The sequence below is a fragment of the Sorghum bicolor genome, chromosome 10, assembly GCF_000003195.3.
Source record: "Sorghum bicolor cultivar BTx623 chromosome 10, Sorghum_bicolor_NCBIv3, whole genome shotgun sequence".
Taxonomy (NCBI): domain Eukaryota; kingdom Viridiplantae; phylum Streptophyta; class Magnoliopsida; order Poales; family Poaceae; genus Sorghum; species Sorghum bicolor.
In genome coordinates this window covers 52,512,806-52,525,653 of record NC_012879.2, presented here as the reverse complement: position 1 = coordinate 52,525,653, position 12,848 = coordinate 52,512,806, and the positions used below count along the sequence as shown (strand labels likewise).

The following is a 12,848-nucleotide window of genomic DNA, read 5'->3' as shown; positions in this document are numbered from 1 at the left end:
TAATAAATATGATGTCACATCAACAAAATACCATAAATAATATGTAATTAATTGTCATCAACAAAATACCATAAATAATATGTAATTAATTGTCTTGAACTCTGTGATCGCACCCGGCCACAGGCCACAGACACCACCTCGTAAGAACCAACCACCGGGAGACAGCCCCATTATTGTGCCCAGCCAACTCTGGCGACGACGTACGTGGTGGCCTGGCCTGCTGCCTCTCGCGTGGCTTCACTTCAGCCGTGCAGCTAGCGTCACCCCCGGCTCGCCGCCACTTGGACTTCCGGCCCCGGCCGGCACCACCGGCCTGTTTCGACGCGCGCGCACGGCGAGCAACGGAGTCGTCAGAAACGCGACGAGGACACTACGAACTCGATCTCGGTTGCCGTCGGTCGTTGCGTATTGGGCGAGACGACTCGATCGACCGACCTCCGATCATCCAACGCGACCCAGGCCGATGATATATGGAGCTAGCCGGAGACGACAGTCGGGCGTCGGTCGGTCGGCCGGTCCCATGCATCTCCCATGTACTATATATTACTTGCCCGGCCGTACGTGAAACCTCGAACAACGGATGCAACGCGCGCCTGCTGTGTACGTACGTCGTCGTCAGCTCGTCGCCGTCCTTTTCCTCGACCGCGACCTAAGTGCCTGAAGCTGACGACTTACCAACAAACCGGCTACGTGCCGCCGTACACGTACGCATAGCTAGTCACGTAAAACGGGTTCATCGTCTTCAACTCTCGATCAGGGTTTGTCGACCTTGACCCGGGTTTACGTGTTCATTTTTTACGGAGCTAGCGTTTGCAATTGCACGCGTATGCGTCGACGACGATCGATGTCACCCAGCCCGCGCGCCTGTCGCGCCGCGTGGCGCGTCCGTCATGGAATCGGCCGGCGGCGTCGTGGAGTGGGATCTCGAATTCTCGCGCTCGGCCATGCATGCATGACGACGCCGCGGACGCAGAGGAATAGGATGCGTCCATGCATGTAATCGAAGATCGCATGCAGTCGGTGATCAGCTCCGTCGTCGTCGTCGTCGATCGTCGTCTGCAGGCAGGGCATCTATCAGTGATACGATACTACTCCGTCCTACATATACCTCAATTAATCGATAGATGACCGGTTCATCGATCGGTGACCTTGCTGCCATGCCACAGAGACTCCAGAGCCTGTTGCCAGCTGGAGACTTGTCAATCCAGATGTCGATCGACCTACGTACAATACAATGCATGGTCACAAATTAAACAATGTTATTTTTTTATATTAGTCGGTACTACCTCTATCAAAGAATGATGCAAATCTATATTTGGGGATCCAAGCAGCTTTATGAAGCTCTCCAAACCACAACTGAGTGACTAGTTCAACTAGAGGTGTGTCAATGCAAGACTCAATAAGGCCGGGGCAGGAAAATGTGGCACCCAAGAGGCAAGGGGACCCTCCCTTTTTTTTTCTTCTTTTGGTGCGTAGAAGAAGAGATGCTATAATTAGAGCTTGTGGCAGTAGCAGCAGTACTGATGATATCGCGAGAGTGTGAGTAGGGTGGTGTTTGGTACTGACTGCTGACCGGCCCATGCCATGCACGCACACGAGAAAGCCCACTCCGGGAGTTAATACACGGGGCTACTACTAGCTGCTAGCTGCTTAAAAGTCAGTAAAACCACTAGCTTTATTGCCCTGTCCCTAGCTAAAACCTGCCCTGCTGCCCCTCCCTCTAGGACAGTACTCCTGTACGTACTACTGCTTTTGGAGGGAGAAACAAAGTGGCATGCGGTGCAGTGGAGATCCATCCAACTCGGTACTACCACCACCGCTGTGGGCTGTGGCAAAACCAAAACTGCTCTCCTCACCAAACCTGCACTTGGCGATTGAGTGCTCAGCACGGGATGACAGCCTTCTAATTGCGCCCAAGCAATATATAATCCCGGGATTGTCAGAACAGCGACGCGCGCTCGCTACTACTGTATCTATCCTTCAGAGGCTTCACTTCCCTGACGTAGATGGGTCTCAACATCTCATGCATCCTATGGCTCCCTGCAAGGAACGCTAGCTGGCCATCATTTTCATGCACATAAGAAACTGAAGATATACTATATGGATCGGAGCAATTTATTCGCTAGTTTCTGCTTGGTGCTTGCAACCATATAATACGTACAATGCTAAATTGACAAGGACGAGAGATGCATGAGTACCAGCTTAGTACGATGACTGATTGGGTGTCTGCCAATTACTGCAGCTGTGATCACCTTGTAACCATTTTTTACGCGACGGGTCCTGACAGTCGAGGACAAGCAGCCAACCACCTCAACCTGCCTCTGCCAGCCCGCACTTTCCAATGATGCGCGTACGGAGGCAGATCGCAGCGGCAGCGTTTCTGTAGCGGAAGGTTCCATCCTCTGATCCTGCAAGGAAGGAACTCACTGACACACGTATCTGTGTGGAGCCCGACTGTAAATTAAAAGTACCTGTACTGGCTCATTGAATTCGGCATGGACAAGACAAGGGCGACCACCGAGAGCCGAGGCAGCGAGCCCGCCCGCCATTGATCCTGCTGCTCCGCCTTTTTACGGAGCTTCTGTTGCCATGGATCATGGATGGATGGGTGGATGATTGGCAGATTATTGATTGATGGATTGGTTGTCCTCGTGGGCAGTGGATGCATGGATTGGATGCCGCAGTTATTGCCCGGCCAACAGCTCCCGTCTCCTGCTCCTGCTCCTGCTCGGCAGCGTCAGTGCAGCGGCGTGGCGTCGTCCCATGGACATGGGTGAAGGAAGCCTCCGGTGCGTGTGCGGCACCACTGTGTGTACTGACGGGCAGGAGTTGTGCATCAACAAGAGTTGTCTTCCCGGCTTAACTGCTCCCTTCACCATAACATCGTCTATCTTCTGCTCAACTGCTTCCTTTGCCACATATCACACCATCTCCCGTCCTTCTGATCCCGCAGTGCACACGGCAGTACTTTTCCACAAAGGTTTCAGTATTCACATCTGCATGAATGTACTAAAATGCAAGCAGAAGATTGGGTTAAGTTCATCGGGATTATTACCACAAATCTCAGATGCAACCATACAATCAGCAACACCACACGGTTAGTTTAGAGATACTACTAGTAGCTAACAGCAGACAGCCGCTAGTTAGCAATGAGAGCGTGGGGGCAGATTATTAGAGCGACCGATGATGCATCATTGGATCAGCTTGCTCAGCTAATAAGGTTGGGTTGGATCCCTGAGCTAGGGGCTCCGGCCTCCGGTGGCTGGAACCTCCATGGGCGCCATAAATGAGGTCGCCAAGCGCGTAGGTGGGGGAGTTTATTACCGGCGTACTGGCAGCAGCGAGGGTGGTTATGCCAGTGCCGCCACCCGCCACACACTTCACCGACAGCGCACCCCCACAAGTGACAAAGCCCAACCCCACGACGACAGCCAGGGCCCCAAGTCACAACCTCCCTTTCCGTCCGTCCCTCTGACGATCTGCTGCTGCTACTACGATTCTTCTCTCCCTACTAGGCCCTATTCCTCTGTCTAGCTTATCCTTCTCTGCAGTTTATAGTCGTATCATCATCTTTGTTCTGACCTTGTAAGTATATTACTGCTACCGAGCCCACCAACGGCAGCAGCCCCAGCCGCCATGGATTACACTCCAGGTCATACTAGACTATAGTAATCCTGGGGTGGTCACAGGCACCTAGGGCCTTATTCAGTTCCACTCAAAATCTAAAATAATTTTAAGATTTCTCATCACACCGAATCTTGCGGCACATGCATAGAGTATTAAATATAAACAAAAGAAACTAATTGCATAATTCATCTGTAATTTGCGAGACGAATCTTTTAAGCCTAGTTAGTCCATGGTTAGACAATAATTTTTAAATATAAATAAAGTCCGAATCCAAAAAAAATTTTAAATCTAAACCAGGCCCTAATAGCACTGACACGAGTGTTCCTGTAATGTACTCTGAAAATCCCTGGCAGAGTACGGCACTTCACACCGTAGCATGCAGCATATGGCAGGCCCAGCGCCGTGCCACGCAATACGTGGAACGCAAGGCAAAAGTACTCTAGTTACTGACACCCAAATCTTACTTCGTTTCCCTCTCTCCTCCTCGCACACGCACGCACACAACACAGCTGGGGCCGTCTCTGTGTGTGTGTGTGAGACAGAGAGAGAGAGAGAGAGTGCATCATCGGTTCATCGCTCTATCTAACCGCATTAACGCGGCCCCGCGGACGCAAGTACAGTGCCCGGGGTAGCTTATATTCACCGGAACGGAAGGGGAAGCGGGCCGGGGGCGGGGCATCTACACTACACTACACTACAGATACACACCCGTGGCCACTCCTGATCCGGAGGCACTCACACTCACACTCACGCACACTGACTCACTGCTGCTCAGTGAGTGAGTCAGTGCTCGTCCGTCCGGTTCCCACCGCTCTGCAGCCTGCCTCCTCCCTCTGTCCTTCCCCTGGCAGAGAATCTGCAGTGCTTGCCGGCCGGCCCGGCCCTCCACAGAAGGGGAGGGATCAGGCACCATGGTGCAATCAAAGAAGAAGTTCCGCGGCGTCAGGCAGCGCCACTGGGGCTCCTGGGTCTCCGAGATCAGGCACCCGCTGCTGTAAGAACTACTACTGACCCCCAGCCTCGATCTTCTTCCCTCACACTGCTAGCTCTCGATCACTTTCTAGCTTGAAAGATACATTTCGCCTAGACGACGTAGATTGGCTTCTTCTTTCTTTCTCTTTCGCCATGTGTTCTGATGCGTGTGACTGTGAACATGCATGCGTGTGGTGGTGCTTGTCGAATGAATGCAGTAAGAGGAGGGTGTGGCTGGGCACCTTCGAGACGGCAGAGGAGGCGGCGCGGGCGTACGACGAGGCCGCCGTCCTCATGAGCGGCCGCAACGCCAAGACCAACTTCCCCGTCCCAAGGACCGCCACCGGGGAGCTGGCCCCCGTGCCGGCCGCGCGGGACGCACGTGGCGGCGGCGGCTCGTCCTCCGCGGCAGCAGCGCCCGGCGGCGGCACCAGCAACCTGTCGCAGATCCTCAGCGCCAAGCTCCGCAAGTGCTGCAAGACGCCGTCGCCGTCGCTCACCTGCCTCCGCCTCGACCCGGAGAAGTCCCACATTGGCGTCTGGCAGAAGCGCGCGGGCGCGCGCGCCGACTCCAGCTGGGTCATGACCGTCCAGCTCAACAAGGACGTGCCGCCGCCGGCGTCCTCCTCCGGCGAGGAGCCGGTGCCCAGCGACGGAGGCGCAGCGGCCACCACGCCCACGTCCACTTCCACGTCGTCCACGGTCACGACGACCGGCTCGCCTCCACCTGCGATGATGATGGACGACGAGGAGAGGATTGCGCTGCAGATGATCGAGGAGCTGCTGGGCAGCTCGCACTCACATGGGATGTTCCAGGGTGCAGCGGGCAGCATCGTCATCTGAAACACCACCGAAGGAAATTGCATGGTTGAACAAGCTAGCAGCATGATCAGGTCACTGTCCCAGATCAGATCAAGTGTTTGGTATAGTAGAGTGTGGTTGGTGCAGCACAAGCAGTTAAGATTGCATCATATATAGGTATCTCTATTACTACATCAAGCTTAATTAGGATAAACCATATAGTAAGATTAATCACTACCGTGTGAAGCTCTGTATTTATTAAAGGCTTACTTGTATGTATAAGCATGCAGCCCCAGTCATGATAGTCACACCGTCACCGGTGAAACCCCTTTGTTATGTATCAATATATATAATCAGGCTATAAATATATCAAATATATCAATATCAGCGGTGTCGCCTTCTAATAAAAGGGAATTAGTGCCTTGTGATTGTGGCCATTCTTCCGCTTTCATACTGATACCAGTGAGGGTTCTCATCAAAAGAACATCTGGAATATGAGATGAAGTTGATATTTGTGAAATAAAAAGATAAATTTATTGGCTAACAACACAATCATTTCAAAGCACAGAGCATCAGCCTACCTACTTAGCCAGTAAACTCCCCAGGACTAAGAACAACATGTATGGTTCATCATAGGAAAATTCATTTATCTTTGAGCATTTATGCCATGTACCTTTTCCTGCAAGATAGTCAAAACAAAAGAGAAACAAGCAAATGCACAAAGGTTTCCAGTATCATCACAGTTACGTTAATCAACTCGATCAAAATGTTTACTGTGTGCATTCATCAATAATAATTTTTTGGCAGTTCTGTTGCTCCAGTGAAGAAACATAGTAAATGTTATATCCATATTCCTAGGTGCTATATTGTGAATGTCACTTTCACGTAAATATGTGATAAATGAGATGAGAACATCATCAGAGAATCATCAAAATACTGCTCACGATTTGCATAATCACAACAGTACACTGCTAATTAATAATAAGCAGCCAAGTTAGCATACAACTAACACAAGCAATAATGACCAGCGGAACCATTGTCTGCAGGCAAAAATCCCTGATCGCAAGCTTGGGGCACTTAATTGATGATTAAATGCAATGTCTATACAATTAACAGAAAGGCATCAACTTAACTGTGACAGCGCACCATACTACGTATGATTGTTTCCATTGTTCATCCACAAAAGTAGCTATAGCCTGCGGCCAGTACACAGTAAAAACAGATATCGATCAGTTCAAGTAAGCTTCAGTTGTCATGTCTTTGAACTGTGACATTAATCCAGCACTAGCAACAACCAAAAAAAACTACAGCATTTTCCTAGTTCCCTTCGAAAAAACTTGAACGCCACATCATATGTAAAATCTCACATGGTAGCTAGTACAGTATTGTAGAAAGCAAGAGTGAAGTGAATGAAAAAAAAAACCATGGTCCCCCCATATTCTCTCTTCCCTATTTGATAACACACAAATAGGAGCAATGAAGCACGAATCATCTCCACAGTTTGGTTCTATAGGTTGGTAAAGCGTGCAGTCAATGCAGATGGGCCCAGTCAGTTAGTTGGTCAGTCATAAAGTACGATCGTGCCAGCCAAAAAAAGAGATCGGAAGAGCACAACAACAGGAAGGATATTAGCTGCAATTGACACATACAGTAGACTAAGAGGTCTCTAGGATGTTGATGAAAACAACAGTCGATCACCATTTATAGTACACAAAGAGATAACATAGCATCTGATTAGGACCATGTTAAGTTCAGTGATGGTTACCAGCAAAAGCGATGGCAATGTAGCAAACTCCTTAGGGCTTATTTGGATCCACCAACTAAATTTTAACTGGCTCTAGCTACTAGGGATCCAAACAGTCCAGCTAAAAGATCAGCTAAATTTAACGGAGTCTATTAGTTAGAGGATCCAAACACCCCAGCTAAAGTTTAACTGAGTCTATTAGTTGGGGGATCCAAACACCCCGGCTAAAGTTTAGCTTAGAGAACTTTTAGCTGGTTAAAGTTTAGCTTTGAAATTTTAGCTAGCTAAACTTTAGTTGGGTGGATCCAAACAGTGCCTTATTAAGTTCGGATGCTTAAAATAAGCATATTAGCTTAGACTTTTTGGTCATGTATAATAGCATAAGCATGTTTGTTAACTCATTAGTTTGTGTTGTGTCGCCATCTATCAAACCTATCACACATGTTCATTAAGTCCACACACTTGAGAAAAAGCTGGAAAATGAGAAATAAGACAGTATTGCCTGCAGAACAAATTAAACATACGATTCACGCCTCATAATTCAGAAAACTGATCGAGACTACTACTGCTCTTAAATTTTGGAAAAGGTCATACCAGTATTTGCCTTGATACCTTGTGGTGCCAAGGTAGCTGGTTAAGGGCCTCCCATGTTGCAAAAGCATACATTGAATATGTCTAGTAGGATAGCTGTACTGGTCCCTCATCACTAACTTCTTGCTTTGCTTCAATCCTGTTCAGATCATGATTATCTCATCTTAATTAGATTGCAAAGCATAATGATATTATTGCCCACCAGATCTACCTAAACCCTCTGAAGTGATGGTTGATGTACATGCCAGTAAATGGATTATGGCATTGCCTCCCTAATAATCAATGAGACGGTAAGATTAGTCATAATTACTTAAAACAATACGCTCTTAGCTTGTAAAAAATGAACAGATACCTGAAGTAAACAGTATTCTAGAAGATGGATTGGAAAACTAAAGTCAAACTATTTTCTCAACAATCGAATGAATGCAGTCTTACAAGCTTTTCTTTACCGGAGCTTGGGAAGATGCAAACAAATATGGTAAAGGACAGTAGCACAATCAGCCATAACAGTAACATATGGACCAGCTCACCGAAGGTCAGAATGCCCTGTGTGGCTCTTGATGTGTATAATAAGTATCCAGATTATTAGATTTATCCACGCAATACTCTCTTTAAATAGAAGTCTCAGATCTGACACAGCATTTCTGCAAGCAACTAGCTGTAGACCAGCCAACCACCCAATGCATAGCGTTGGAAAGTATGACTGCAAGTGTATGATCAAGCACTGCCCTACAAGAAGGGTTTCGTACTATTGCCAGTTGGTCCTAGCTTAGCTGTTGCATTTTGACACTACCACAGCAAGTCAAAATGATTAGATAGTGTGTCTCGAGGATATAAATCAGCAATGAACTTGGGTCACGATTTGTCACCATACACTGAATATAAATCTATGCAATGCATGATAATATTAAATTAACTGTTTATAACAGAAAAAAAGTTTAGTAAAAGAGGACAAAACTACATGGCTTAGCTAATTTATATCCTCAAAACAGTAAGGTGGTTGGGTTGAGTGTTTTTAGCTAGTTGTTAAGACACATCACCATCCATAATACAGTTTGTGGCTACCAAAAATAAACCATACCAGGAAAGACCATTTGCATAAATTAAATTAATTTTTTTAATAAATAATGGAAATACCAAAGTAAAATTTCTAGCTAATTCAGCCCACCTACTGTTAGTCATGATCCCGATCCTAAGCTGAAGTCCTTTTTCTCCTTTTAAACTAATAAACTCTTCCTCATTTATTCCTGGTCATCGATGCTGTGATGCATGGTTTTTAACAATATTACCATCTAATAACTTAATGCATAATCATATCAACCTTCAATAACTAAAAATATTAAATGGCAACTAAGGCTGCAATACTGCAAAAAAAATTCAAAATTACATCAAGCCTGCACTAATAATAAATTACTGAATTAGCATCCAAGCAACAACAGTAACTTGGATGCTATGCTTTGCTTTCAATAATGAATATATGTGCACATATTAACTATCTCTTCCCTTCACACAGAACAAACCCCCCAAGGATATCTGAATTCTGAACCAGCTCCAAGCCTTCAAGTTACAAATTTATGGTCTGCAAATATATGTTATTTATACAAAAAATCAGAAGAGCCCACATTAGCAAATACATTAGACGTATATCACATATCTCAGTTGTATTGTCCTAGAAATATCCAGTAGTATTCAAACCACAAGTTTGACCATGAATTCGAATATAAGGAAACAGAAGTATATAATCATATTTCAATAAAGGCAGAAAGCTAATTATTATCGTTCCTTTACAAATAGCTATATTTGTAGGTTTTGAATCCCATAAACTTTTAGGATAAAAGCAAATAGAACAATGATAAAGAAAATTAAGCACGCATGCAGACAAAAAGTATTATAAATGCAAAGAAGGGAAGTAATTCTACCTTCGTAGAAGTAAACTGCAAACACCTAAGTTATAAGATTTAAGGTTCTAATGTGCACTGAGCCATTATAGTAACCAATATCTTCTGGGCAGCATAGAGCCAATCCCATATAAAGCAACATCTTTCAAAGTTACCGCCGCTGCAGTCAGTGAACAAGTGCGCACTCAAAGGACTGTATAAACATGAAAAAAAACAAATAAAATCAAACAACTGTAAATCATACCACTTGTATTTCAATATATCCTGTTGGCATTGACATGTGGCAGATGATTAATATTTCTGATTTGAATTCATGCTATAGAAGTACCACGCAAGAATGTCTCTAGGCTTCAGAATCAGAACCTGCTCTCAAGAAAAAGCAGCCAATCTTCCTTATTCAGGGACATTGATACTTTCTCAAGCTTAATGGCTATATGCATGTGTGCAATGCAACATGTTGCACAACATCACTTGGCATACTTTTGAGATCAACACCATGCCCCCAAGAGACCTGGAGGAAACTGTGTAGATATAAATATAATAGGTACTTGTACTTCTGCTGTCCTGCAGTAAGCTTATTATCTTCTAACAGAAGCTTCCTTTAATATAGTACTAGCATGTAGCAAAGGGATTTGCTTTCCGTTTAATTGCAGGAACCTAAGTGTGAGATAAGCTTTGATTTTGCAATGAGTTAACATGACATCTGGTGACTTATGGTGCCGCTCGATTGCCAATCAGTCAAACCCCTCAATTTCTTCTGCTTGGACTCACACTGCTGATCACTTGTTTAACAAAAATGTTCAGTTCACTCATTTCAAACAAGTGCGTGCCATAACCTGTCACCTTCCTCATTTCTGGAAATACATTTTCCAAAGTATAATGACCTGGGCACGATAAAATGCTTGAAACAGTTGCATGGCCTGCTATCTCAACCACCGTAAGAGCTGTATAGATGCAGAACACTGTAACGCTGAGCACTATGCTCGTATAATCATAAGGCTCACTTGTCTCTGCTTCAACAGGCTACCTCTCACGTCAGACTCTGTAGTTTCTCTGAGCAAAGAATCTTCAAATCAATCAGTTCTGAAAGGTAAATTCTTTATCAGCAGATGGTCCTAACTGGTTCATTAGCTCTACAACTATGCTTGCGGACTTAGAGATTAAGAACGTGAAAAACAGCACTATCAAGCAATTCTAGAAGAAAGCAAGGTTCCAATATTCATTGATGCGTCACTTGCGCCTCCGCCAAGAAGGCAAAGTATCCTGGAGGTTCATGATCGCACAAAATCATCTGAGAAACCGCAAAATGAAACATGTTATTGCACTTAATAATCAAAAGATCTGGGCATCTGGCCACTATGTGATGAATAAGGTACGGAAGCTGTTGCTAGTCATACGGGAGATCTCATCAGTCATCACCAACTGAAGAGTGGAATTCTTTGTTGCTGGCTTTATTTGAAGCAGCAAGACCATGGATAGGAACACTATAGAATCCCATCATTTTCTGGTTATTTCACCATGCACAGCACACTGGGGCTCCTTTGGAAGGGCTTCTCTCTGCTCAAACTCAGATGAATGGAAACTCAAAACATGCACAATGCTTTCACAATACTGGTAGAAATTGACAATGTCATCAGCCAACCAGTAGAAGAAAACTGGGGAAAGCAGTTCAGGTAATGGCTGTGTTATTGCATTTCCAAGCCCCCCTTTCCTATCATTATTCATAAGTTACACAGGGGGTAAACACAAACTCTACTTATGGCATAGAACTGAATTAAGTTTTGTAGGAAATTTCTCATGGTATACAGATACAGGTACAATAATAGTAAGTAAATAACACATGAAGGTTCTCACAGCCTGAAGACCTGCAAAAGTTAACTGACTCTTCAGGAAACGGATATTAACAAAGCTCCCCATACCTAACCATCTCGTTTTACTAGCTGGCTGGTCCTATCTAGTACCAGGCGAAATATACACTTTTGTCCTATCTAGCTGGTCCTACACTACCTTTACACACATCACAGTACAGACTTCAAAGCTAGTGCAATCACGTCACAAACTAGTCCTGTGAAGTTGTTCAAAACAACAGGTTCTACATAGCTCCGGTCAATCGTGACAAAAATTTTCAAGTCAAACCAGTCCCAAATTTTGCATATAGGGATCGCATTTCCTTAAGCCAGGCTTCCTTGGAACCACCTCGAGGCCACCCATTCCAGACTAAACCGTGCGCGTAGCGACAGCGATGAACACAAATTCCACCACTATTCTGGGAGAAACTCGAATTTAAACCTAGTCGCGACGACCACACTCTGATACTCAGCACGAGGTGGATTGCAATAATCCGTAGGTAACCGCGGGGTTTCGGGGTTTCGGCAGGGTACCTTGCTGATGGCAGATAGCTGGCGAGTGAGATAGCACGCGCGGCGAGCCGGCTGCTCCGGCCGCCGGAGTTGCGAGGCGAGCGGCGCCGACGCGGCGAGAAACAGAATTTCCTCGCGCCCGCGGAGTTTGGGTGGCAATACGGACGAACTGTCGGGTTGGGCCACGGTTTATATAGGTAGGCTTTAGTAATAGGTGGGCTGAGCACATTTAGAACTTTGATGATGGGCCCTCGTCACGTTGGTCAACAGTCCAGCGTGGTGGCCGGCGGGAAAGAAAAGGCCGATACAGCGATTTCATTTTGGGCCATTTTCCCCCTCTTAGACCAATTCTTTATTTTATCTTTTTTTTGTATCTTATTTGTTTCTTATAGGAAACTATTTACTTGTTCAGTTCCCAAAATTTTTCAAGATTCTCCATCATATTGAATCTTTGAACGCATACATAAAGCATTAAATATAGATAAAAACAAAATCTAATTGCATAGTTTGTCTGTAATTTACGAGATAAGTTTTTTTTGAGGCTAGTTAGTCCATGATTAGATAAAATTTATCAAATATAAACGAAAATGCTACGGTAGCCATTTTTGAACAAGGCCTTAGGTTTCCTGAATTTGGGCTTCGAGTGCCCACATTGAGCTGATCTTTTAGAGGGTTGGCAGTGGATAAGTGTCGCAGCCTTAAGAAACTATTTAGGGCGTATTTGAGAGTAAGATTAATAATACTAAGGATTCTCTAGCTTTTTCATATCTCATTCATAAAGTGGTTAGTTCATCATTATTAACATACATGACCCACTTATCTCTTACACAATTTTTTTTGGTTTTTGTGCTTAAG

At 45.3% G+C, this 12,848-nt stretch overlaps 1 protein-coding gene and 2 long non-coding RNA genes across 4 annotated transcripts; 1 reads left to right on the top strand and 2 right to left on the bottom strand.

Moving 5' to 3' along the window:
* On the bottom strand, positions 2,087-3,826 carry LOC110430946. The gene is made up of 2 exons (XR_002448374.1): positions 2,472-3,826; positions 2,087-2,408 (listed from the first exon to the last, which is right to left on the bottom strand). It is a non-coding gene; the product is annotated as an uncharacterized LOC110430946 (long non-coding RNA).
* Positions 4,278-5,804, top strand: LOC8065075 (ethylene-responsive transcription factor WIN1). The gene is made up of 2 exons (XM_002438606.2): positions 4,278-4,621; positions 4,818-5,804. Exons 1-2 carry the CDS (start codon positions 4,539-4,541, stop codon positions 5,440-5,442), a joined length of 708 nt encoding a protein of 235 aa, XP_002438651.1. The 5' UTR covers positions 4,278-4,538; the 3' UTR covers positions 5,443-5,804.
* Positions 5,935-12,120, bottom strand: LOC110430889. 2 transcript variants are annotated; one of them, XR_002448323.1, is made up of 4 exons: positions 9,878-12,120; positions 9,655-9,793; positions 7,739-9,314; positions 5,935-6,596 (listed from the first exon to the last, which is right to left on the bottom strand). It is a non-coding gene; the product is annotated as an uncharacterized LOC110430889 (long non-coding RNA). The 2 variants fall into 2 exon arrangements; XR_002448322.1 differs by having other exon boundaries at positions 5,935-9,314.

Coding starts and splice junctions, on each gene's coding strand:
- LOC8065075 (XM_002438606.2), top strand. CDS start 4,539: ATGGTGCAATCAAAGAAGAAGTTCCGCGGCGTCAGGCAGCGCCACTGG. Junction 4,622..4,817: donor GAGATCAGGCACCCGCTGCT/GTAAGAACTACT, acceptor GAATGAATGCAG/TAAGAGGAGGGTGTGGCTGG.